A 26,896-nucleotide genomic window follows, 5' to 3' on the forward strand; every position below is an offset into this window, starting at 1 on the left:
GGGGATAACGTGAGAGTAAGGTAAGGTAAATGTTATATAAATGTTATAAGGTTACCTTCTTGTGTAAATTTTACATTTTGGGCAGCATTCCCATATTTATTTTCTGAATTTTCTTCAATGACTGATGGCTCTCCACCAAGAAATTGTAAACTATGCTGGAAGGGAAGGGATCCAGAGCAGGAACAAGGATCCAAGTTGAGTTTTGGAAAGACTAACTTGGGGAGACTTCTTGGAGACCGGCTTGGGCCCAAACATGTAAGAAAACAGCCAAGAACTTACTGCAAGACAACTCCCCATGGGGAACGGAGGAAATCTTGTCTAATAGCTTCATGCCTACCAACGTGCGGTCTTGACACAGAGTGGTCAGCTGAAGAAATGTCTGGCTTTCCTCTGCTGGGGTGAACATCTGCTTAAGTCCTGGATAAAAAGGTGGTGAGAAAGGGGCTGCTTTTAGCCTTGAGAGTTGAGAGAAAGCTAAGAACCCCATGCCAGGCACTCTGCCCAGTAATGCGGAAGGAGCTCCCAGTGCAGCTGTCTGCTTCGCTGAGCTCAGACACGTTGGCCTAGTGGTCACCTTATAGGTCAGCAGGAGTTCGTTAGCTCCGAGAAAGGCATAGCTACTCTAAGCATAATCATAAAATAATAAACAAAAAGTAACAATAACAAAATAAATGCAGTGTGTTCTCTCCTCTGACAAGTGCAGCCTGGTAGTCTCAGAGGCAGCATGCACGATGCACATGAACATGACATGCAGATTCCTTATGCTGGCAACGTGGGAATGTGGTCTGAAAGACATGGAGGCATGTAGGGTGGAGCACCTGTTTCCTCCGATGGGGTCAGCAGCTCCCGGGTCACCTCTTCAGCCACAAGTTCAGCCACTGTGTCTGGCTCGAGGCCCTGGGTGCTGATGAAAGCCTGGGCCCGCCTGCATCGGTCGGGCCGCTGAGAGGCCAAGATCGTCCTGAGCATGGCCTCACCGTCCCGAGCGGCCACATCTGCGTAGGAACAGCCCAACTCCTGAGAGGAAGGCAAAGTTGGTCAAAGCTACTGTTAGGAGCCAGGAAAAAAGCTAGCAAAAGGCATCCGTTTCTGAAATCCTATGTGGACAGACTCCACTATTTTTTCTGAGGTTAAAGATCCCTCACCCTGGGCAGAAACCTTAGAAGAAGAAGCACTATTTTCTAGCCCTTTCTTTCTCTTCACCAATGAGCTGAATCCAAGCAAGAGAAAGAAAGGCTTGTCTTCAGAAACCATCAGGTGACTCACCTCTTGTTGAACACTGAGCTTTTCAAATGTTATGAAATGTAAGAAAGTTGAATAAAAGGCAAGAGCCTCCACTCGGCTGTTCCCACAGCAGCAGCAAAACCCTCAATCTCCAAAGAAGCTCTTCCAAAGGGCTTTAGTGCCTGCCATTATTTCTCCTGTGTTCTCCCACTTCTCAGTGTCTATTATTTTCTCCCCTCGATCAGCACAAAGCCACAAACAATTTCTGGCTGCTCTGGTTCCTGTCTTTACAGTCATCACATTCCATTTTATTTTATAACTTATTTTGGGCTCTTCCGCATATGGAGACCTCCAAACAATCCTGAAGCTAACTAAGATATTATGGCTAGAAGGGACCTTCATGATTAAGTCATTTATAGATGGAGAATCAGGAGCCCAGAAAAGTGAAATTTCTTGCCCTCACTTCTGGTTGGCTGGGGCACAGCCAGGACTCAAAAGGCCTGGCACTTGGCCTGGAGTCCCCGGTATTCCCAGAGATGGATTTACAGGGGCCGACATCTTGACGAGCCATCTGCTCTCGTGTCATGGTTATCACGTGAAGGGCCAACTTGGCAGCATCCAAAATCTATCTCCATCTTCCTGCTTCCCTCCCTCAGCTGCCCCAGAGGCCCCATCATTGGGCACATACCTTGGCAAGTTCATACAGACACAGGACCTGCCGACAGTAGTTCTTCCCATGGAGGCATTTGCTTGTCAGAGTTTCCAGATTAGTCACCACTTCATCCCTGGGGGGCAGCATCACAAGTGACTGACTATCCAAACTTGAAGCTGGAAGCAGATACAGGTTTGAGGGGGGCTTTAAGCTGGCAAGTAAAGGCCTCTCCCAAGCCCCCTATGGCACAATCTGTTTGCTCACACTTTCCTCCCGTTACACCTCCATGACTCCCCCTGGGTCTGGGACCACTTGTGACTGGGCCCACACCCCACTATTTCATTGCCTTCTTCCAGGAAATCCCGGCCAGGAGACTTCAAAGGCCTCGAGAGGCTACACAAGACTCCAAGCCACCCAGTGAACACTCTAGATAATTACCAAAGATGTTTGCTGAACCCTCCTCCACACACCCTCCCAATTTCCTCTCGTACCACCTAAGTCACCAGATCTAGCTGACTGTATCTCTAAAACATCTCCCTGGTCACTGCCTGAGGTACAGTCTTCACAACCCTGCATCTATGAGGCTGGCACCAGCCCCTGCCGCCAGCCTCCCCCTCCCCAACTCAATCTTCTATTGACTCTGAAGGATTTTTCCAAATCGGAAATGAGAAAAACCAAGGGTCAACCGGATAGAGGCCTGAAGCGCATGATAAAAATTAAAATCCATTCCTGACTTAAAAAAGAAAAAAATCAAAACAACCTCTCAGCCGAAAATAGAAGAAAGTGGTCTTGAATTGAGAAAGGGTTTCTATTAGGAAAAAAAGTAGAAGGGAGAATTTAGATCACAGTGTTCCTAACAGCAAAAACAAAATTGAAGACTTTAAGTATGTATCAATACAGTACTATTGGGGCGCCTGGGTGGCTCAGTCGGTTGAGCAGCTGACTTCGGCTCAGGTCATGACCTTGCGGTCCGTTGAGTTCAAGCCCCGTGTCGGGCTCTGTGCTGACAGCTCAGAGCCTGGAGCCTGTTTCAGATTCTGTGTCTCCCTCTCTCTGACCCTCCCCCGTTCATGCTTTGTCTCTCTCTGTCTCAAAAATAAACATTAAAAAAAAATTAAAACAAACAAAAATACAGTACTATTAAACAATAAAGTCTTAAATAAAATTAGTGTATAGAATGCTCTGCAGCCATTAAAAAGAATGAGGTCCAGAGGTGCTGGGCGGCTCAATCAGTTAAGTGTCCAACTCTTGATTTTTGGCTCAGGTCATGATCTTGCAGTTGTGGGATCGGGCCCCGTGACAGGCTCTGCACTGACAGCTCAGAGCCTGCTTGGGTTCTCTCTCTGCCCCTCCCCTGCTTTCTAAATACACAAAAATACCCCCGGTACTAAAGTGACAAAATGTTGGAATTACCATTTATTGAACAAACTATCTTTCAAAGTAGCTATCATACAAATTGTTCCAACAAGCAATTATAAGTGTTCTTGAGACAAAAAGAAAAACAGAGTCTCAAAGAAACAAGGTATAAAGGATAAAATAGAAATTCTGGAAGTGAAAAATAACTGAAAATTTAAAATCACAGAAATAAACTCAAGAGCAGCATGCAAATGCCAGAGAAAAGAGTCCGTGAAATTGAAAATGGACAGACAGAAATGATCCAATCTGAAAACAAGGAAAGAAAAATGATCCAATCTGAATTAAGACGAAAAAAAATGAAAAAAAATTGAATAAAGTCACAAGAACTTGTGAGACAGTGACAAAAGTTCTATGATTTGCATCACTGGAGTCCCAAAAGGAGAGGACTATGAGGACAGTGTTGAAAAAATATCTGAAAACATAAGGTCTGAAAACTACCTACATTTGGTGAAACACATACACCTAAATGTTCAAGTAATTTCAAGTTGCATCCTGGACATTTTGAATAGTATGAGACTCTGATTCTTGTTTAAATCTTATGAAGAATGTTGGTTTTTTGTTTTTTTTTTTAATTTTTTTTTTTTTCAACGTTTATTTATTTTTGGGACAGAGAGAGACAGAGCATGAACGGGGGAGGGGCAGAGAGAGAGGGAGACACAGAATCGGAAACAGGCTCCAGGCTCTGAGCCATCAGCCCAGAGCCCGACGCGGGGCTCGAACTCACGGACCACGAGATCGTGACCTGGCTGAAGTCGGACGCCAACCGACTGCGCCACCCAGGCGCCCCCGGTTTTGTTTTAAGCAGGCAGTTGATCTGGTTATGTTTCGGCTATGATATCCAACCCATGTTCTGTAGACTGTGTTGGTTTTTTTTTTTTTTTTTTAAGGACCATTTTTAAAAAATGTTTATTTATTTATTTTTAATGTTTATTTTTTGAGAGAGAGAGTGTGAGCAGGGGAGGGGCAGAGAGAGAGGGAAACACTGAATCTGGAGCAGGCTTCAGGCTCCGAGCTGTCACCACAGAGCCGACGCAGGGCTTGAACCCATGAACCGTGAGATCATGACCTGAGCCTAAGTTGGATGCTTAACCAACTGAGCCACCCAGGCACCCCATGTTTTTTATTTATTTTTGAGAGAGAGTGAGAGTGTGAGCAGGGGAGGGGCAGAGAGTGAGGGAGGCAGAAGATCCAAAGCAAGCTCTGCCCTGACAGCAGACAGCCCAATTCAGGGCTTGACCTCAGAACTGCGAGATCATGACCTGAGCCAAAGTCAGATGCTTAACTGACTGAGCCACCCAGTGGCTGTGATTTTAATATCAGTTTTCAAATCCTTTGCAGTGCCATTCAGATCTAGCCTGCATGTGTGTAACATCCTATGCTCAGTCTGCAGCCTGGGTAGTGTAGTTGTTAATTCAGTTCTCGGAGTCTTGATATGCTGATTAGGAGCAGGTCTATATACGCAAAGCCCAGGATTGAGCCCTGGAGTTCATAAACAATTTTATTGTTGGGTTTCCTGAATCTCTCTCCCAAGTATTTTCCGGTTCCCTGAGGCTTCACTTTTCAACCTTCTGGCCAACAGCTGGAATTTTAGCAGCCTCATTCTATCCTGCACTTTCCCTGACTGTGCCTGCATCCTGGGCCAGCAGACAGGATAATGCAAAAGAGAACAGGGGTTCACTGCATCGTCTTGAGACCAGGACACCTCGAATCCAAAAAATAAAGTTCCTCTCTGAGTTTTGGATCTTACCAGCTGTGGCTCCAGCCTCTACTACCACAGCCAAAGGGCTTCTTAGGAGCTGAGATTAAAGAGAAAGGGTGTTAGGAGTTCCCTTTCCTGCTCCTTGAGCCCGTTCTACAGGGCTTCTCCTGGAACACGTGTTCTGTCAGGCTTAGTGCTTAGTTTTGGGTTTCAGGCAGCATCACACTCAGGCTGGAGGTGATGGGAGGTGGGGGCGGGGAGGGGGAATCATAATTTGTGTCACTCAGTGCTGCCTGCTGTGTGCCAGGTTTTACGTTGATTTCAACAGGTAGAGCGAGCTCGTTCTGCCTTACCTACAACCACAACCCCAGGGAAGGGTTTTAAGCAGGGGATAACATGGTCTGAGTTGCTATTTACCTTTTTCTTTTTAAGGCATATTTTTAATGTGTAGTATCTTAAATGCAAAAGTATTACATGCTTAGTGTAATGAATCACAGTAGAGAAGTGCATAAAGTAACAAGTGAAAGTCATTTATCCATTCAATACCACCCCCACCAAATTTGCCAGAATAATGTCTCTTACTTGCTTGGTATGCATTATTTTCTGTGCATGGGTTTGCACAGGTACATGGGCACATGCACACCATTTATTTTTTACAAAAATAAAGTTATGTTGTTGTACATTTTTTCCTGTCAGTACACATATATTGACCTCATTTAAAGAGAGAGAGAGAGAGAGAAAGCATACACACACACAAAAAATTCAAAATGGATTAAAGACCTAAATGTCAGACCTGAAACCATAAAATTCCTAGAAGAAAACATAGGCAGTAATCTCTCTGACATCAGCTGTAGAAACCTCTTTCTACATATGTCTCCTCAGGCAAGGGGAAAAAAAAGCAAAATTAAACTATTGAGACTAACACCAAAATAAAAAGCTTTTACACAGCAAAAGAAACCATCAACAAACCAAAAAAAATCCTACTGAATGGGAGAAGATATTTGTGAATAAAATATCCCATTAGGGGGTTAATCTCCAAAATATATAAACAACTCAACACCAAAAAACACAATCCAACTAAAAATATGTAAGACGTGAATAGATATTTTCCCAAAGACATCCAGATGGCCAACAGACACATGAAAAGATGCTCAACATCCCCCTCATCACCAGGGAAATTCAAATCAAAACCACAATGAGATATCACTTTACACCTGTCAGAATGGCTAAAATAAAAAACATAAGAAATAACAAGTGTTGGTGAGGAAAAGGAACCCTAGTGCACTCCTGCTGGGAATCCAAGGTGATGCAGCCACTGTGGAAGACAGTATGGAGGTTCCTCAAAAAATTAAAAATAGACCTACCATATGATCTAGTATTCCACTATTGGGTATTTACCCAAAGAATACAAAAACACTAATTTGAAAAGATATACAACCCCTATGTTTATAGAAGCATTATGTATAATAACCAAGATATAGAACCAAGCCAAGTGTCCATTCATAGATGGATGGATAAAGAAGATGAGGTATATACACACAATGGAATATTACTCAGCCATAAAAAAAGAACACAGTTGGGGCGCCTGGGTGGCTCAGTCAGTTGAGTGCCCGACTTCGACTCAGGTCATGATCTCACAGTTTGTGAGTTCGAGCCTCGCCTCGGGCTCTGTGCTGACAGCTCAGAGCCTGGAGGCTGCTTCAGATTCTGCGTCTCCCTCTCTCTCTGCCCCTTCCCCGCCCATGCTCTGTCTCTCTCTGTCTCTCAAAAATGAATAAACATTAAAAAAAAAAAAAAAAAAAGAACACAATCTGGCCATTTGCAACAATATGGATGGATGTAGAGGGTATAATGCTAAGTGAAGTAAGTCAGTGAAAGAAATACAATTTCACTCATGTGGAATTTAAGAAATAAATAAAGAATAAAAGAGGCAAAAAAATGGACTCTTAACTATAGAGAACAGGGGAGCCTGGGTGGTTCAGTCAGTTAAGCATCCGAGTCTTGATTTCGGCTCAGGTCATGATCTCACAGTTCGGGGGTCTGAGCCCCACACTGGGTTCTGTGCTGACAGTGCAGAGCTTATTTGAGATTCTCTCTTTCTCTCTCTCTGCCCCTCCCCAACTTGCACTGTCTCTCTCCAAATAAATAAGTAAACTTAAAAACAAAGTAGAAAAAGAAAAAAACTATAGAGCAAACTGGTAGTTACCACAGGTGAGGTGGGGAGGGGGGATGGGTGAAATAGGTGAAGAGGATTAGGAGTACATTTATTGTGATGAGCATTGAATAACGTATAGAACCATTGAATCATATTATATACCTGAAACCATGTAACACTGTACATTAATTATATTTGAATTAAAAATAAAAAGACTGAATGCTTTCTCCCTAAGATCAGTAACAAGGCAAGTATGTCCACTCTTATCATTCTTCCCCAATATCATACTGGAAGTCCTAGCCAGTGCAATAAAACAAGAAAAAGAAATAATAGTCATTCAGATTGGAGAGGAAGAAATAAAACGGTCTCTATTCACAGAGAGTATTGTCTGTAGGAAATTCCAAGGAATCTATAAGAAATCCACTGGGATGAGCAAGTTTAGCAAGGGCACAGGATACAAGATTAACACAAAAATCAGCCTATGTCTATATACTATCAATGTATAATTAGAAACATGATTACTGGTACAGAAAAATTTCAATGGACTAGCTACAAGTCAGATAGATTCCAACTTTGATATACAGCTAGTTAAAAGACACAAGTGTTGCTATTTCATTGACTAGTTAATTACCTAGTTTATGGATTACCCTGAACTTATGTAACTAGTATGCCAATAGGGACCCTTTCTTTCTGGGAAAGAGTGCCAACAGCTCCATTCAGGACTCAGGGAGGTTTGATCTCTTTCACTTACTGCTCCGGGCTTTCCTTAGTGGCATGCCAGGTTCTTCCTCCTCAGGCAGCTCAGCACTTTGCAGGATAGCATGGACTTCTGGGTGCAGGTCACCCACACTAGCTTCCCCTGAAGCCAGTGCTCTGCAGTGCAACACCAAGGCAACATCTTGGTTATAGAAATGAAAATACCGACAAATTCTACTTGCTTCATGCACACAGCCATCGTCCAATAGGCGCCCGATCAGGAAGTTCAGCGATTCCTGCTCCTTCCGACCCAGTGTGTTATCACAAGTCTCTTTGGATGGAAGGCCATTAAGTTCTAAGTATTTTGATGTGTTCAGAGCGGCCAACATGGAGATTGAAAACTCACTCGCTACGCTTTCAAAGGAAAGTTCCCCACTAGTTGAGATCTGTTGAGAAAACCTGGGCTCTGTTTCCTCTGGGTTTTCCCTGAGGGTGTGCTGGGCGATGCGGCAGAGCCAGATCCGCTTCTCCAGCTCCTCCAGCTCGTCCACGGGCACCAGGCCCTCCTGAGCAAGCCAGTGTGCAGCCAGTGTCAGCAGCAGATGGGCCTCCTCAATGCTGCTCAGTGCCCCCTCAGCTGGGCACTCACATGCCTCAGGGGCCTGGGCTGAGAAAAAGGAGGAAGCTGCTTTGCTTGAAATGGAATTTCTCTTAAAATTCTCGTGACATTTTTTCCAGAAGCCAATTCTTGCTTGTTTCAGGGACCACTGGTCAATGTGTTTTAAGGTCTGCATTTCCTGTGTTATCTGTGAAATTTAACAAAGCAATTTTTAGTCTTTCCTAGATATAAAAGTGTCATGAATACGAATGCTCCCAAGAATGCCATACTTGTCAAAACCAAATCAAGTCAGAGAACATGAGACTTGGCTACAGATGATCCTGAATATTTTATCTGGAAAGTTAAAGTATGAAAAGCAATTCTAAATTTACGTAATTGAAGGGGGGTTCAAGATGAAGCCACCCTGTATTTAATTCTATTCAAAGCACAACAGTTGCAGCATATCCTATAAGCTGACCTGAATTTAAAACACACACTCTTTGCTAACGGGCATCCTAGGCTCATCCATTTCTGAAAGTAAGGTGTGTGTCAAAAGTAAAAAAGCCTCTTCTCCTATAAATCTTCTATCTCATTTGATTCTGTTTAATGCTGGTGTAAAAAGCTAACATTTTAAGTAACTTAAGAGACTAATGATACCTCTTCAATAACCAAGTTGTCCACAGGTAGCTCAGCTAATTCTGCTACCCTCCTGGCCAAAGCAAACTGTCCCTCTGTCTCCAGTTTTTCCAAAATAGATCTGCATTCATGCTGAAAATTCTCAGGGCTGTAGCTGCTAATAACTACAGGATTAATGGCTATGGATGTATCCTTCAAAATTTTGCTAAGGACACAGAGCTTCTTCACATCTGGACCTGTGCCAAAGAGAAAAGGATATATATATTTAATCAGGAAAATGCTGCCATGGCCTTTCCAGAGTAAATATCAGGGGGAAAGCACGTATGTTTAACACAATTATGTAATCAAAGGAATAACACAAACCTATTTTTCTTCTCTGGTTTGCTAGCACATGAAGCTATAAGGGCATTTCCTACATCGTAAGAACCACTAAAGATTCGCACAGGGACTCCATCTACACATGTGGCTTTATATACACGGCAGAAGTTGGTGGCCTGCAGTATCAACTCAGTCAACCTTGGGAAGATCTGACCAGTCATTCAGGCTAATCCCACCTCTTTCTGGATTCTTCTCCTACCTTGAACAAATCTGTTTTTATGATTGCTCACTTGCTCATTCGGTGCAGGCATCATGTGGATTAAGACACAGAACTGGCAGGACAGTTGAAACTGTAGCTGACCAATAGCCAAGCCCCTTAATGCAGCACACTGTATCCAGAATGGAGCGTCACTTTCTCCTTCGCACAACTGCTTAACCCAGGGAGACCCAGCTGAGTTCTTCTTCATATCCCTGGGAAGTCCTTTTCCTCAGTGACATTTGGAATTCTCTGCCCACAACCTATGTGGCTGGGTCTGCTCCCATTCCCACATAGTCTGTGTAGAGCTGATGTGTGCCCTACCATAAAAGAGGGGCATGAAAAATATTCTGTAGGGGCCATCTGCTGGGCTGCGGTCTGATTTAGGTGGTTCTGGGGACAGTGAGACACCTTGCACAATAACCACAAGTATGGGGATGCTGGGCTTCTTTTCTTCATATAAAACACAGGTTTTTTATAAGAACAATTTCTAGGGGCACGTGGGTGACTTAGTCAGTTAAGCATCTGACTCTTGATTTTGGCTCAGGTCATGATCTCATGGTTCATGAGTTCGAGCCCTGTGTTGGGCTCTGGGCTGGCAGTGAGGAATCTGCTTGGGATTCTCTCTCTCCCCCTGCCCCACTCACACTTACTCTTTCTCTCAAAAATCAACTTAAAAAACATAATTTCTTTTCTCTAAGCACATACATGTTATACACAGAGCACAAATGTTCTATAAAAACAGAAAATGTTTATATGAATCAAAGCATAATAACAGTTAACAACACAATCCTTATAATTTCTCAAGGATACAGTAATTCTGGCAAGAAAACCAGAAATTGATTTCTGAAAAAAATTAAGATTACTACAGATCAATAAAAACACCTATATGTAAAAAGGATCTATTTGGTGTACAAAGTAATTGACAAGTCCCATGTGACATACACTGCATTTTGGAAACACCCCTCTTTATTTCCAGTCGTCAGCCCTGACAGCCTACAATCCAGGCATTGAGCCCAGTATTCTATCAGTGTTTGGTACAGATGTGAGTTCTCCAGATGAATATCTATGAATTTAAATGTGATAAAATAACCCTAGTAGTGAAAATGTCAGAATCTAGTATAAAAACTTGAAATTATCAAATAGAAAAGAGGGTAAGGCAGTAACTGGTTTTTTTCAATCCGTAACAACCTTAGAGACTGCCCGTGTCTGGAGGAGTCTGCAAAAAATAAGCATAATTTGTCTGAAACCTTCAAAATGAATTAGACATTCCTGAAACAGTTTGTGACCCTGAGCAATGATGACATGTTAAGGTGACTTGTCAGAAAAAAGAATGACAGTGACAGGGTGCAGACTAGCCAAGGGGAATGTAGCTGACAAGGACTCAGAAGGAGCAGACAGCTGTATTATTTAGGTTATATCTTGTGCTATGTTTTGAATGCTTTCACCATGATTGAAGATTCCTGCAACCTCTTCTTCATACCTCATTATGGACTATAAATGTAAAGTTATATGTATTTTATTTTCCTGAATGCCCTTCTAAAATATTTTCAAGATTAAGAAAGCTAATTTGGGGGTGCCTGGGTGGCTCAGTCGGTTAAGTGTCTGACTCTGTTTTGGCTCCTGTCATAATCTCATGGTTTGTGGGTCCAAGCCCCACATGGGGCTCTACGCTGACAGTGCAGAGCCTGCTTGGAATTCTTGCACTCTCTGCCCCTCCCCTGCTTGCTCTTTCTCTCTCTCAAAATAAATAAACTAAAAAAAAAAAAAAAAAAAAAAGAAAGCTAATTTCCTAACAACTTTAGTTTAAGGACTGTCTCTTACCATCACAGAAGAGATGTTCTATTCCAACAAATAGCTGTAAAAGCTTCCCCAGTTCATACTGGGTCCCACACTGCTGCAGCATAAGCTTCAAAAGAAAACACACCTGCTCCTTCAGCCACGCAGCAGGGATGGTAGCATGGACCCTTGTGGCTGTTGTTTCAACCTATGAAAATAAAAGGGGGTCAGGAAAGGTGATTTCACAGCAAATCAAAACCTCCAAATTTGGGAATGTCTAAGAAAGCCAAGGTACCACCAAAAGTCATTTCCTGTCACAAAGGGGGACACTTATTCAGGTCCTTTCCACATGACAGGAAATGGAAGTATGCCTCAGAGGAGTGCAAAAATAAGCCCTCCTTGGCAGCTTTGCAGATACTCTCTTTGTGAGATGTCCTGCTGTAAAGAGCTGTGTGTGTCAAAGTCAAAGATGGACTAGAGACCTAAAGACTGAACACTAACCATGGAGTGAATTGATGTGAATACCCGCAAGTCAGTGACAGCCAAACTAACAATGCTGTGCGTTGCTGTGAAATTAACCTGACATGTTTCACCTAACAGCTTTGGAGAGGGATCTAGGGCTGCCCTGGAGTCCTGAAGATCTGAAATTCATATATCAAGACCTCTCAGAAAGATTTAACATTGCCCAACTTGTTCTACCACTTTGCATGTAGTTTATATTATCATTAGAAAAGGATCTCGATTAAGAAGCCTAGACTTATGTCATTACAATCAAATGCTGGCAATATTAATAGGAAGATGATCCCAAGTAGCAGGCTACATTAGTTTGAATTAGAGAATTAGTTCTTAGTCTTTATTTACTTGTTTACCTACTCCTGCTGCTGTTAGAAGAGAGTCTATAGCAGGCAGGTGATGGAACTGGTCAGAAGAAAAGATACTTGAAAGTAAAGGGCTGAGGCAAGGATGGAACAGGTGCACTGCCTCTCCACAGGAAACTGGAGCAGGGGCAGTCAAACAAGAATAAGAACCACCTGGGAGGACCTAAATATAAAATGAAAAACTATAAAACTCCTAAAAGATTATACAAGAGAAAACTTAGATGACCTTGGATGATAATCTATAAAAACATAATTACCCAGATTGACTTAATTAAAATTAAAAACTTCTGCTCTACAAAACACAATGTCAAGAGCATTAGAAGACTAGCCACAGACTGCAAGAATTTGCAAAAGACAAATCTGATAATGGGATGTTATCCAAATACACAAAGAACTCTTAAAATGAAACAATAAAAAAACGCCATTAAAAAAATAGGCTGGGGGCACTTGGATGGATCAGTAGGTAGAGCATGCAACTTTTTTTTTAAATGTTTATTTACTTACTTTTGAGAGAGAAAGAGAGAGAGTGAACAGCAGGGGAGGGGCAGAGAGAGAGAGGGAGGCACAGAATCTGAAGCAGGTTCCAGGCTCTGAGCTGTGAGCAGACAGCCTGATGCAGGGCTTCAAAACATCAACCGTCATCATGACCTGAGCGAAAGTTGGACGCTTAACTGACTGAGACACCTAGGTGCCCCATGCATGCAACTCTTGATCTTGGGATTGTGAGTTGAGCCCCATGTTGGACATAGAGTTTACTTAAAAAAAAAAAAAAAAAAGGTTGAAGACCTTAACAGATACCTCACCAAAGAAGATATATAAATGGCAAGTAAACATAGGAAAAGATGCTCTGCATCATATATCAGGGAAATGCAAATTAAAACAGTGACATATCACAACATACCCATTAGAACGGCCAGAATCTGGAACACTGACAACACCAAAGGCTGGCAAGGATGTGGAGCCACAAGAACCAGCATACATTGCTAGTGGGAATGCAAAGGATACAGCCACTTCGGAAGAAAGTTTGATGGTTTCTTACAAAACAAAACACACGCTTACCATTTGATCGAGCAATTATGCTCCTTGGTATTTACCCAAAGGAGTTGAAAATTTTGTTTAGAGCACCTCTATTCATAATGGCTAAAACTTGGAAGCAATCAAGATGTCCTTTAGTAGGTGAATGAATAAATAGACTGTGGTATATCCAGACAAGGTAATATTCAGCACTAAAAAAAAATGAGCTATTAAGCCATGAAAAGACATGAAGGAAACTTAAATGCATATTACTAAATGAAAGAAGCCAATCCTAAAAGCCTACATTCTATACAATTCCAATTATACCACATTTTGAAAAAGGCAAAACTATGAAGATAGTAGAAAGATCAGTGGGTGCCTGGGGTTCGGAGTGGGGAGGGATGAATAGGTAGAGAAGATTTTTTAGGGCAATGAGACTTCTATGTAGGATACTGTAACACATATATGTCATTATGCATATCTCCAAATGTATACCTGAAGAATGTATAACACTAAGAGTAAACCCCAAGGTAAACAATGGATTTGGGGTGTTATGATGTGTCAGTATAGGTTCATCCTCGGTAACAAATGGACCATGCTGGTGTTGTGATGTTGATAACGGGGAGAGTCTATACAGGTGTGGGGGCAGAGGGTATATGGAAAATCTCTGAAACTTCCTCTTAATTTTATGATGAACTAAAACTGCTCTAAAAAATAAATTCCTTTTGAAAAGGTGGTGTGGAGGGAAGGAGCAGAAAGCACCAGCATCTCTCTCTTCACCTAGACAACAACTGCACTGGCAAATCGGTTCAATACAATCATTTTGGAACTCTGCAGTCTGTTGAAGGCTTGCGAGTTCCAGAGGAAGGCCTAATGGCAGGTAAATTGCTGACAATTTTGATCAATTTCAGTCCTTACCACAGTAGCTGCAACCCACTCCTCACCCCTAGCCACAGGGGAGGCAGTTGTGTATGCACATGTTCCTAGAGCAGCTTGCACACAGCTTGCAGGAGTTGTGGGGGCAAAAAGGACCCTGTCCTCCAAATATCAGAAATTGGTGCTCTGATCCCCAGTTGCTGCTTCCAGCCACAGAGGTGTAGACAAAGAGGTGGGCAGTCATTGTTGTTTCACCTCACCCACTGTTGCAAGCTCCACCGAACTCCTCCCCTGACTTCCAGGAGATTTAAAGGGCTAGCACCCTTTTCCTCTCCACTCCCTTCATTTTTTGCTTTTTTCCCTTTTGGGAGCCAGACATAAAGACTGAGACATTTAAAAACAACTGCATATATGAGGAAAATTAGAAAATTACTGTGTATGTGCAGGGAAAGGCTAGAAAAGACCCAAGAAGACCTTACTTAGATTTACACTTCGTGCTGATCCTTGGCACAGAAATGACTTCTGACCACCCAAAACCCAAAATAATAAAACAATAACAAAAAATAATAAACCCTGGGGAAGGGGGAGAATCTGACTTCTAGGGTTACCACATCATTAGATTCAAATGTCCAGAGTTCAACAGAGAATCACAGGGCATACACATAAGCAGGAAAGTAGGGCCCAAAAAGAAAAAAATTTTGACATAACCAGTCCCTAAAATAGACCTGATGGCAGATACACCATTAAAACGACTGTTTTAACTGAGGAAGATGTGGAGAAAGTCAAGAAAATAATGTGTGAACAAAATGGAAATACCAAGAAAGAGAAAATCTAAAAGGAAACAAATTCTGGAGCTGACAAGTAAAATAACAAATTCACTACATGGATTCAAAGGTAGAAGTGAGCAGACAGAAGAAAGAATCAGCAAACTTAAAGGCAGGACAATAGAAATTATCAAGTTTGAGGAAGAGAAAGAAGATTGAAGAAAACCAAACAGAGCCTAAGAGACTGATGGGACATCATCAAGTGGACCATTGTAAGCATCATGTGAGTCCCAGAAGACGACAGAAAGGTGTAGAGAGAATATTTGAAGACACAATGGGTGAAAACTTCCCAAACTTGAGGGAAGACATGAATATAAATATCCAAGAAGCTCAGCAAACTCTAAGCAAGGTGAACTGAAAGAAACCCATAATGAGACACATAATAATTGAACTTTCTTAAGGCAAACAACAACAACAACAACAACAACGACAACAACAACAACAAGAATCTTGGAAGTAACAGGAGAGAAGGGACTGGTCACATATAAGGGATCCTCAAGTAGATTATCTGCAAGGTTCTTATCAGAAACTGTGGAGGCCAGAGACAGTGGGGTGAGATATACATAGATACACACACACACACACACACACACACACACACACACACACACACTTAAATGGGTGTTCCTTTTTAAATTTTTCTAACTTTTTTTTTAGTTTTATTGTTTTATTAAATTCCTTTATTTATTTTGAGAGAGAAAGAGAATGACACAGGGGCAGAGAGAGAAGAGGACAGAAAATCCCAAGCAGGCTCCACACTGTCAGTGCAGAGCCCAATGTGGGGCTCGATCCTATGACCTGTGAGATCATGACCTGAGCCAAAGTCAGACACTTAACCAACTGAGCTACCCAGGCACCCCATGGGCTGATATATCCAGCAAAACTATCCTTCAAAAGTGAGGGGGAAATTAAGACATTCCCAGGGAAACAAAAGCTGAGGGAGTCTTTGACTAGTAGGCTGTTCCTATAAGTGATGCTCAGGGGAGTCCTGTAAGGTAAATGAAAGGACACTAGACGATACCTCAAAGTAATATGGAGAAATAAAGAACTCAATAAACATAAATACATGGGCCATTATACAAGCCTGTATTACTGTAGCAAGGGGTTTTTACTTTCCATATGATTTAAGAGACTAATGCATTTAAAGAAAAAAAGGACAATTATTGGTATAAAAGCTGGTATTACTGTAACTTTGGTTTGTAACTCCAACTATTGTTTTCTTCATAATTTAAGAGACTAAATGCCCTTAAAGGAATTATTTATGTCTTTGGGCATATAATCTATAAAGACATAATTTGGTGACATGAACAACTAAAAGGGGTGAGGTTGGAGCTGCAGGCATACTTTTTGTATGTTATTGAAGTTAAGCTGACATAAACTCATTGTAACCACAAAGAAAACAGCTACAGGATAGGCACAAAATGAAATCAGAAAGGAATTTAAACATTTCACTACAAAAATCAACTAAATACAAAAGAAAACAGTCATGAAGGAAATGAGAAACGATAAAGCTACAAATTATAAAGAAAACCAACAGCACAATGGCAGAAGTAAGTTCTTCCTGGTCAGTAATTATTTCAAATATAAATGGATTAAGCTCTCCAATTAAAAGACAGAGATCAGAATAGACAAAAACACACGGTCCAACTATGTGCTGTCTACAAGAGACTCACTTGAGATCCAAAGACATAAACAGGTTGAAAGTGGAAGGATGGAAGAAGGTATTCCATGCAAATAGTAACCAAAAAAGAGTGGAGGTGGCTATACTAATATCAAACTTTTAATCAAAAAAGTTTACAGAGAAGGAGGAGGAGTGTAGATACTCATAAAAGGTTTAATACAGCAAGAAAACGTAACAATTATAAACATTTACACACCTAATGATGGATTTCCAAAATACATGAAGCAAAAGCTGATGGAATTGAATCAAGAAATAATAATAGTTGGAGACTGCAATACCTCACTCACACTAACGGATAGAATAATCAGACAAAAACAATACAGGGCTTGACACAATAAACTGAATAGATTTAACAGACAGGTGCAGAACATTTTACCTAAGAACAACAGAAAATATATTCTTCTCAAGTGCACATGAGGTATTTTGCAGGACAGACCATACATTAAGCCACAAGTTTCAAGAGATTTCAAAAGGCAGAGATCATACAAAGTATCTTCTCTGACCACAATAGGATAAAGTTAGAAGTCACTATCAAAAGGAAGACTGAAAAAATAAAATTGTGGTTTTATTATTGAAATTAAACATTTTTTATAGAGAGAAGTCTCAAATTACTAAAATCAGAAATGAACGTGGGGTCATTCTACAGATAAAAAGGATTATTTATTTTTCGAGTGGGGCTTGAGCTCACCCAAAGCGGGGCTCACGCTCTCCCAATGTGGGACTCAAACTCACCAACTGTGAGATCATGACCTGAGCTGAAGTCAGATGCTTAATGACTGGGCCAACCTGCACCCTCAAAATAAATAAACTTAAAAAAAAAAAAAAGGATTATAACAGAGTACTATGAACAAAGAAAAGCCCTGGACACGATGGCTTCACTGATGAGGTCTAAAAACATTTAAAGAAGAACTACTACCAATCTTTTGCAAACTTTTCTAAAAAACTGAAGTAGAAGGAACACTTCCCAACTCATTTTATGAAACCAGCATAATCTTAATACTAAAGACATATGAAGACACTACAAGAAAATTATAGACCACATCCCTTACAAACACTGATGTAAAAAAAAATCCTCAAAAAAATACTGGCAAACTGAGGGGCGCCTGGGTGGCTCTGTCGGTTAGGGGTCCGACTTCCACTCAGGTCATGATCTCACAGCTTGTGAGTTTGAGACCCACATCGGGCTCTGTGCTGACAGTGTGAAGCCTGGAGCCTGCTTCGAATTCTGTATCTCCCTCTCTCTGTCCCTCTCCTGACTTGTGCTCTGTCTCTGTCTCTCTCAAAAATAAGTATTAAAAAAAATTTAAAAAAATACTGGCAAACTGAATTCAGCAGCATATTAAAAGGATCATTCACCATTACCAAACAGGATTTATTCCTGGGATGCAAGGATGGTTCAACATACAAAAAACTAATCAATGTATACATCGTATCAACAGAAGATAGGAAAAAAAAACCCACACGACCATTTCAATTGATGTAAAAAAAAGTATTTGGCAAAATTCAACACCATTTCAAGGTTAAAAAAATAAACAACAAACTGGGGATAGGAAGAAACTACCCCACATAATAAAAGCCACATGTGACAAACCCACAGTGAACATTTTACTCAAAGGTGGAAGACTGAAACCATTCTTCTAAGATCAGAAACAAGGCAAGGATGTCTGCTTTCATCACTTCTATTCCACCCAGCACTGACTGAAGGTTCTAGCCAGAACCTTTAGGCAAGGGAAAAAAATGCACCAAATTGGAAAAGAAGAAAATAAAATGATCTTTTCAGAAAGTATGATCTTACATGTAAGAAAACCCTATCTCACACACACACACACACACACACACACACACACACACACACACCTTGGAATAAGTGAATTCAGCAAAGTAGCAGGATAAAAAGTCAACACCCAAAAATCAGTTGCATTTCTATACACAAACAACAAACAACCCGGAAAGGAAATTACAGAAACAACTCCATTTCCAAAAGCATCAAAAAGGATAAGTTACTTAGGAATTAACTTAACCAATGAGGTAAAAGCCTTGTACAATGAAAACTACAAAACACTGTTGAAATTAAAGACATAAATAAATGGAAACACATGCCATGCTCATGGGTTGGAAGCCTTAATATTGTTAAAACATCTATACTCTCCAAAGTGATCTTTGGATTCAGTGCAATCCCTATTAAAATCCCAATGATGAGTTTTGACAGAAATAGAAAAACCATCCTAAAATCATATGGAATTTTAAGAGACCCTCAATAGCCAAAATAATCTTGAAAAACAACAAAACTGGAGACCTCATTCTCCCTGATTTCAAAACTTAATACAAAGCTATAATAATCAAAACAGTGTGCTACTGGCATAGAGACAGACATAAAGACCAATAGGATAGAACAGAAGGCCCAGAAATACACCCTCACATATATGGTCTAATGATTTTTGACAAGGGTGCCAAGCCATTCAATGAGGAAAGGACAGTATTTTCAACAAATGGTGCTGGGAAAACTGAATATCCACATGCAAAGAACGAAGTTGGATCCTTATACCAGAATTAACTCAAAATGGGCCAAGGACCTAAATATTAGACCTAAACACAATAAAAACTCTTAGAAGAAAACATAGGGCAAAAGTTTCACAACTCTAGATCTGGCAATAATTTCTTGGATAGGACACTAAAGGCACAAGTAACAAGGGAAAAATTAGGCAAATTGAACTTTGTGAAAACTTAAGGAAAGACACTATCGACAGTAAAAAGGCGACCCAGAGAATGCAAGAAAATATTTGCAAATCATATGTCTGATATGGGATTAATATCTCAATTATATACAGGATTCCTAAAACTCAACAACAAAAATAACCCAATTCAAAAATGGGCCAAAGGCTTAAATAGACATTTTTCCAAAGATGATATACAGCCAGTAAGCATGAGAAGATGCTCAACATCATTAATCATTAGGGAAATGCAAAAAAACTACAATGAGATACCACCTCACACCCATTAGGATGACTACTATCAGAAAAAACAGTAATCCGGGGCGCCTGGGTGGCTCGGTCAGTTAAGCGTCTGACTTTGGCTCAGGTTATGATCTCACAGTTCGTGGGTTCGAGCCCCATGTCGGGCTCTGTGCTGACAGCTCAGATCCTGGAGCCTGCTTCGGATTCTGTGTCTCTCTCTCTCTCTCTGGCCCACCCCCACTAATGCTCTCTCTCTCTCGCTCTCTCAAAAATAAACGTTAAAAAATTAAAAAAAAAAAAAAAACAGAAAACAATGGAGAGGCTGGCTGGCTGAGTTGGTACAGCATGCAGCTCTTGATCTTGGGGTCTCCAGACTGGGCGTAGAGCTTACTTAAAAACAAAAGGAACAAAAAACAGCTAACAAGCATTGAAGAGGAAGGATGTGGAGAAATTGGAACCCTTGTGCATTGTTGCAGCGATGTAAAATAGTGCAGCTGCTATGGAAAGCAGTATGACAATTCCTCAAACTATTAAAAACAGAGTTACCATATTGTCTGGCAATTCCACTTCTGGGAGGATTCCTCAAAGACTTGAAAGCGGGGTCTCCAAGAGCTATTTGTATACCATGTTCATAGCAGCATAGTGAAAACATAGAAGCCACCCAAATATTCATGGGTAGATGAACAGAGAAGCAAAATGTGGCATATAAAACACAATGGAATTTTATTGCAATTAAAAGGAAGGAAATTCTGCAATATGCTACAACATGGATGAACCCTGAGAACGTCATGCTAAGGAAAATAAACCTGTCACAAAAGGGACAAATACTGTATGATTCAAGTTACATGAGGTACTTAAAGTAATCAAATCATAAATACAAAACGTAGAATCATGGTTGCCAGAGGCTGGGGATAAAGGAGAATGGGGAGTTATCGTTTACTGAGTACAGAGTTTCAGTTTCACAACATGAAAAGTGTGATGAGGATGGATGGTGGTGATGGTCGTGCAATAATGGGAATGTATTTAATACCACTAACTATATACTCAATGGTTAAAATCGTAAGTGGTATGTGTATTTTGCTAAAATAAAAAATAATGTCAAAAAAAGAAAAGGAAAGAAAGAAAGAGAAGAAAAGAAAAGTTATCTAGCAGAGCCCCAGCCATGGAAAAGTGCTAGACTTGAGGACATTAATGTTCCTATTTGCTGTGATTTTGTAACCTCAGGCATATTTCAATAATTTATTCAATATTTTCAAATAATTTAACTTTTAAATCTTCATTACAGTTATTGATTTAGAGCAAAAGCCTATACTGGTTCCACTGTGATATATTTGTTGGATAGAATCAGTATATAGTTTTGTGTCGTTTATCATCGAGTTCTTTTGGGGTTAGAGAAAGCAAAAGTGCTAAAACCCCACGGAGGACTAAGGCACATCTCTTTTCCTTCCTTATAACTTCCTCTTTCTTCCATAGGGTTAATTAGCTCCACATGATAAACAGGCCTGAAACAAGTACTGAAACGGTGAATCCTGAAATGGACCACAAGGCTCAGCATCATTTGGATAGGGACTACGAGAACTCTGGATGGAAAAGGCCATTATTTTCTGCCACAGCAAATACAGCAGTATTATGCACCCTTCACGCTCAGTGCTGTTGGCGGTTCTGTTAGAGTGGCAAAGTGTGGCTCACACACCACCATACTCCTCTCAAGCATCCATAGCAGATCCTGTTAATCCCTTTCCCACTGAGCTTGGCTGCAGCTCGAGACCCTGATTAGAATTAACACATTAGATGAAACCTCTCTGTCATGCCTGGCAACTGAGGTGCTGTAAGCAAGGCCGCTGTGACTCCTGTCCTACCCCCCCCCCCCACCTCTGGAACAGTACAAATGAGTTGGTATGAATTATGACACATACCAGCCATTCGCCTGTCATATCCTGACTACTAACAGATGATGGGCCACGCTACCCAATTTCAGATCAGCCACAAAGAGCAGTATGATTCCAACTTACAGTCTCAAAGCTTTTTTCAAACTCCAGAAGTTTAACTTCAGCTTCCTTATAATTCTTAAAGAACATACATAGTTCATACATCTCCATCATCAACAGTAGTGGGGAATCCTTTAAGAAAGAGTTTGAATGAAATTACAAAATCGTGAATTCAATCAATGCTATTTTCTCAATGAACAATGCCAATCAATATAAGAGGTTAAAGTAAAAACAGAAGTACTAGTAGTAACAGTTTCATCGTAGAATTAAGCCATATATGTTAAAAAGAAAGATTAAATTTATATTTCTTTTACCTTTTAGAAAAAAGATATTCAGGCCAGGTACACCTACTCAACAGTCCATTTTCTGTCTATTGTATGTATACTTGTATCCACACGAGCTGGAGATGTTCCACTAGATGGCGCTAGGACACCTCTACATACACTCCTGGAAAATGGGCTCCAGAGAGCTGCCAACCTACAGGTGTCTGGGGCATTTCTATCACTTTGGTGAAAGCTTTTCAGTCAGAAGACAGGAGTTTTGGAACGAGAAAGTATAGATCTGAACTATAAATATACTACTTACTAAAACACTTTGAGACCCTGGGGAAAGATACCTAAGTTCTACAAGCCCAAGCTTGTTACTGTATAAAATGAGGATAATACCATTTCATAACATCTTCATATAATACTGTCTTTGGGGGCGCCTGGGTGGCGCAGTCGGTTAAGCGTCCGACTTCAGCCAGGTCACGATCTCGCGGTCCGTGAGTTCGAGCCCCGCGTCAGGCTCTGGGCTGATGGCTCAGAGCCTGGAGCCTGTTTCCGATTCTGTGTCTCCCTCTCTCTCTGCCCCTCCCCCGTTCATGCTCTGTCTCTCTCTGTCCCAAAAAAAATAAATAAACGTTGAAAAAAAAAAAATTTTTTTTAATACTGTCTTTGTATTGGATTATTTTGAGAACTGGCTAAAATAAATTTAAAGCTCTTTGCTAAATAAATGGTAGTTCTATTATCATTATTTGTTGTTGGCTAAAAAAACCCCAAAAAACCCAGGGTTACAACAATTGAAAAATCCAATGGGAATATTCTGAAGTAACCTTTTTAAACTCAGGAAAGAAATGAAGTGACTATCACTACCTTCAAGAAAAGGTGGAAACCTCTGATGAGAGTTTTGCTCTTCCGCCTTGTTAATAATGTTTTCCAGATGACTGAGAGGTCTTGAAGCTCCCACGTGTGGCCCTCCACTGAGCCCTGAATGTGTCCTGTTGCTTCGGCTGCAACACTCTCCTCCACAGATGTGATGATCCAAACACAGAGACAAGGAATAGTACTGGCACCCTGCCATTGGATGAAAACTTTTCAAAATAAAATAACAATTGTGTCTGAATTACCTGACAGAGGGAGTTGGGAATTGCCAGCAATGCTACAACCATGGATGGATATGTCCTGTTTAGAACAAGTCACCTCACCAACAATAAATTGGTTAAAATAGCTTGAAAAGCCTTCAAACATGAAATAAACACTAATAAACAACAAGGGATTATTATAAACTATTCTGCAGAGTGTAACATGTCAAAGGACCAAGAGACTGAGCAGGTATACATGGAAGTTGTGGAAATACAAAGTATAAGAAAACAAGACAGCCTTCCACAGAAAGGCTGATCAAGGGGCTGGCTACAGCATCCCACTTCTTTGCTCAAGAGGCAGGGTCCCTTCTGTTTGCCAACCAGGAAGCAAGGCTCTGATCACCCGAGTTATTGAGTATCAACGTACAAGAAAGTGTACTATTAGATGGCCTGGAGCCTAAGCTGGAAAAGCACAAAAGTGACAGTGGCCTTGAAAACACAGGCTGGAGCCTCACATCATCACCCCACTTCCTCTCTGATTAGCAGCCTTCCCAGTCCCTCTCCACTGTTCCTCTTGCTCTCTGGGTCCTTAATTTAGGTTTTTCATTATCCTCACCTGGAGACATGAGGCCAAGACACTAAGAATAGGGGCCTGTTGTTTCACCGCTTCAGCTAGGAGCCAGGACCCGGAGTTTGGCTCCTCCGAGCACTGGAGCAGAACTTCAAAGAGATCAGTCATCTCTTCTTTGTTTCCCTGGAATTCCTGGGGGGACCTGTTGCAGACTTGATCACTGTCCATCCTGGAGTTGGACACTAAGGGCAAGTTCTCAAAAGCCAATCTTAAGTGGTCTTCAAGGACAGGACTGAAATATTGAAGAAGAGATTTCACCTAGAAAACAGACGATTAAAAAAGACAATTTCACCTGGAGATGAAAAATGTTAGAGAATAGCAGAGGCAAATTTGTCTTTCTCACCCTGAACTGCGTGCAGGGGAAGTGACCATGGAATTTTACAAAGTAATTTATTGCTTTGCAGTGAATTTCCATATTCAATCTGGAGTCACAAAAACCTCTTCCTTCAGCTCTTTAATACTAATGATCAGTCCGTTTTTAAAAAAAACATTTTTAATGTTTATTTATTTTTGAGATAGAGCATGAGGGGGTGGGGCTGCAGAGAGAAAGAGAGAGAGACACAGAATCTGAAGCAGGCTCTAAGGTCTGAGCTGTCCGCACAGAGCCCGACGCGGGGCTCGAACCCACGAACCGTGAGATCACAACCTGAGCCGAAGTCGAACACTTAACTGACTGAGCCACCCAGGCACCCCTAATGACTAGTCCTTTAACTGAAGCCAATCCACTGAAATCTTAGTAAAAATAGTAGCATCATATAAAACAAAAGCCTAGGTATACACAACAGAAAGAACACTATTTTTCTTTCCAGAAGTCTTCTAATTTCCTCTTCTTGAATAGTTGGGAACAAATGGTGGCTTACCTCCTCTGGGTGATAGTTATGGAGTTGACTGTGAATAATGAACTGTAACCAATCATTTGCTTTGGCACATTCTCTGAGATAAGATGTGCTCAGTTTTACATTGTGGATCCTGCAGAACTGTACCGCTAATGCCCACTGGCTGCTAGATTCACTAGATATCCTGTAATTGGGCAGTAGAGGAAAAAACAAACTTGTTAAGATATACCTTTAATTTTAAACTGGAAAATTAGTAAACACTAAATAAATTTAACCACAGCATATGTTCTAAAAAGCCTTTCAACAAATATCAATGTTTAGTAGGCTGTTCTGGAAAACAGTGGTGGAAAAAAAGAGGACTCCTGTACCCATAACACAAAAGCTTTCTTAGTATACTAGCAGAATTCATTTCTTTTATCAGCCAAGTATCTATCAGTAGATATAGTAGCTATATACAATCTTAAGGAGAAATGCATAAACAGTCAGTCAAGACACTTCCTGAGTGCTTAACTGTTTTTGCATGATTTACAGTATCAGAGTGCAGACAAGTGCATGGGCTTCCTAAGTGGGGAGTACCTGTTCCTAGATCAGGTGCGTTCAGAGTGGTATGGCTATAGACAGGGAGTACCTGTTCCTACTGGCAGCAGGAAACTGCTGAAAACAGAGCCATTGACAGCAGGTATAGGAGAATAGTGTGCCTCCCCACAGTCTGGGGTCACCCCAGGGTTACCCCAGGTGGCGTAGCACAGAGGAAAGATGGCATAAATGTGTATGTAGAGGGGTTTTTGTGGATAGATGGTCACCTCAACTTTCATTATCAACTAACATACATTAGGAAGAAAAAATTAAGGACATCACTTAGAGTCAAATTTTGTGAGATCCATCCCACACCTTCTTAAATGATTTCAATATGTGACACTTAAGAGATTCCTCTGACCAGCAGGACAGTGGAGGAGACAGAGCACTTTTCCATCTCTTGGAAACTCTATCTCTAAAGAGTGAATAATTATCTTCACCCTCCTTTTACTAATGGCAAGAAGAAATTAAAATCCTTGTCCATTTACCAAGTATCTGCTATACGCTGGCTGAGTAAGAAGACTTGAAAGGATTGATAAAAATATGTGAGGCGTTAGAAGAAAGACTAGGCAAACACAGCTTGGAAGATTAAAGTTTGCTGGAAAAAAGACTGAGGTTGCAATTCAACAAACCTATTTATTTCCTGCTGCTGAATGCTGCTCCATATACCTTCTTCTAAAAGAATAAGCAATTCTTCTATGGTTGCCTTTTCACCCATAGCCAGTTTAGATAGTTTTTCAGCTGTAAGAAATATAAACAATAAAATATGGTGAAGAGAAAGGGTCAGGCACTGGGAATTTCTGTTTGAAGAGTGTGGCCTTGGGCCATTTCAGAACCTAATTGAAAGGCCCAAAAAAAGTGAGATAAAGTGCAAACATTCTGCCGGAAAAGAATGAGACAGGAAGGTAACTGTTTCTCCCCCAACCACTCATAATCCAGTGCCTCAGACCTATTCATCCCTTGTCCCCTGAACAAAACAAACCCCAGATAGAAAAGGTGCTGTACCTAGAGACTCTCTGACACAGCTGTACTGAGCATCTTCATTTCTACACTTGTAGCTCAAAATTATATTGGCCACTTTCATATCAACTCTGAGCTTTAGGCTGTCAAGGCCAAGCAGTTCTAAGAAACAAACACACGCAGCTGCTATTGAAGGTACGTAGAAGGAGGAGAGTCCTAAAACATAGGCTTCATTGCCTACTTGTTGGACCCTGAAAAAGGAAGAAATCAAAATCACATTAGGATATGAAAATTGTTTCTCAACAGGAAGAGCAGCCAGAATTACACAGTGATACATGAAGCGTCAGACACCTATGATTTTTGCCCCCTGCACACACCCATTTAAGTTCTTGGCAGTTTTTAGTTGTCTCCATAGCTCCCCATTCCCGTACATTTCACCTTCTCCTAAAACACCTGTTTATAAGCCAAATTATTCTTGCTTCCAACTTCATCCAAGGAACACAGAACTTCTGAAAGACTGTCAACTTGTGATCTTATCAATTATGAATATATATACATACTACCAAGAAAATTAATGCCAATTAAACTTGACATATTAGGTTTTAAAATTTCTTTTTAATGTTTATTTTTAGATAGAGAGCACACACACATGGGAGGAGCAGAGAGAGAGGGAGAATCCTAGGCAGGCTCCATGCTGTCAGTACAGACCCTCATACGGGGCTCGATCTTAGAATTGTGAGATCATGACCTGAGTTGAAATCAAGATTGGGGCACCTGGGTGGCGCAGTCGGTTAAGCGTCCGACTTCAGCCAGGTCACGATCTCGCGGTCCGTGAGTTCGAGCCCCGCGTCAGGCTCTGGGCTGATGGCTCAGAGCCTGGAGCCTGTTTCCGATTCTGTGTCTCTCT

General features: G+C 41.1%; 1 protein-coding gene across 1 annotated transcript in view; it reads right to left on the reverse strand.

The window, feature by feature from the left end:
- Nucleotides 1-26,896, reverse strand: part of SPG11 (SPG11 vesicle trafficking associated, spatacsin) — an 88,038-nt gene that overhangs the window by 6,465 nt on the left and 54,677 nt on the right. Inside the window, exons 22-33 of the mRNA XM_025920087.2 lie at nucleotides 26,035-26,240; nucleotides 25,662-25,770; nucleotides 24,478-24,637; nucleotides 23,603-23,875; nucleotides 22,778-22,978; nucleotides 21,669-21,776; nucleotides 11,475-11,637; nucleotides 9,098-9,312; nucleotides 7,898-8,648; nucleotides 1,913-2,052; nucleotides 819-1,017; nucleotides 280-417 (exon numbers count right to left, since the gene is read on the reverse strand). Coding sequence (XP_025775872.2) covers nucleotides 280-417; nucleotides 819-1,017; nucleotides 1,913-2,052; nucleotides 7,898-8,648; nucleotides 9,098-9,312; nucleotides 11,475-11,637; nucleotides 21,669-21,776; nucleotides 22,778-22,978; nucleotides 23,603-23,875; nucleotides 24,478-24,637; nucleotides 25,662-25,770; nucleotides 26,035-26,240 — 2,663 coding nt within the window. The remainder of the gene's footprint in view (nucleotides 1-279; nucleotides 418-818; nucleotides 1,018-1,912; nucleotides 2,053-7,897; nucleotides 8,649-9,097; nucleotides 9,313-11,474; nucleotides 11,638-21,668; nucleotides 21,777-22,777; nucleotides 22,979-23,602; nucleotides 23,876-24,477; nucleotides 24,638-25,661; nucleotides 25,771-26,034; nucleotides 26,241-26,896) is intronic.

Source organism: Puma concolor, chromosome B3, assembly GCF_028749965.1.
Source record: "Puma concolor isolate L17-30 chromosome B3, mPumCon1.1.hap2, whole genome shotgun sequence".
In the NCBI taxonomy this organism is placed as follows: Eukaryota; Metazoa; Chordata; class Mammalia; order Carnivora; family Felidae; genus Puma; species Puma concolor.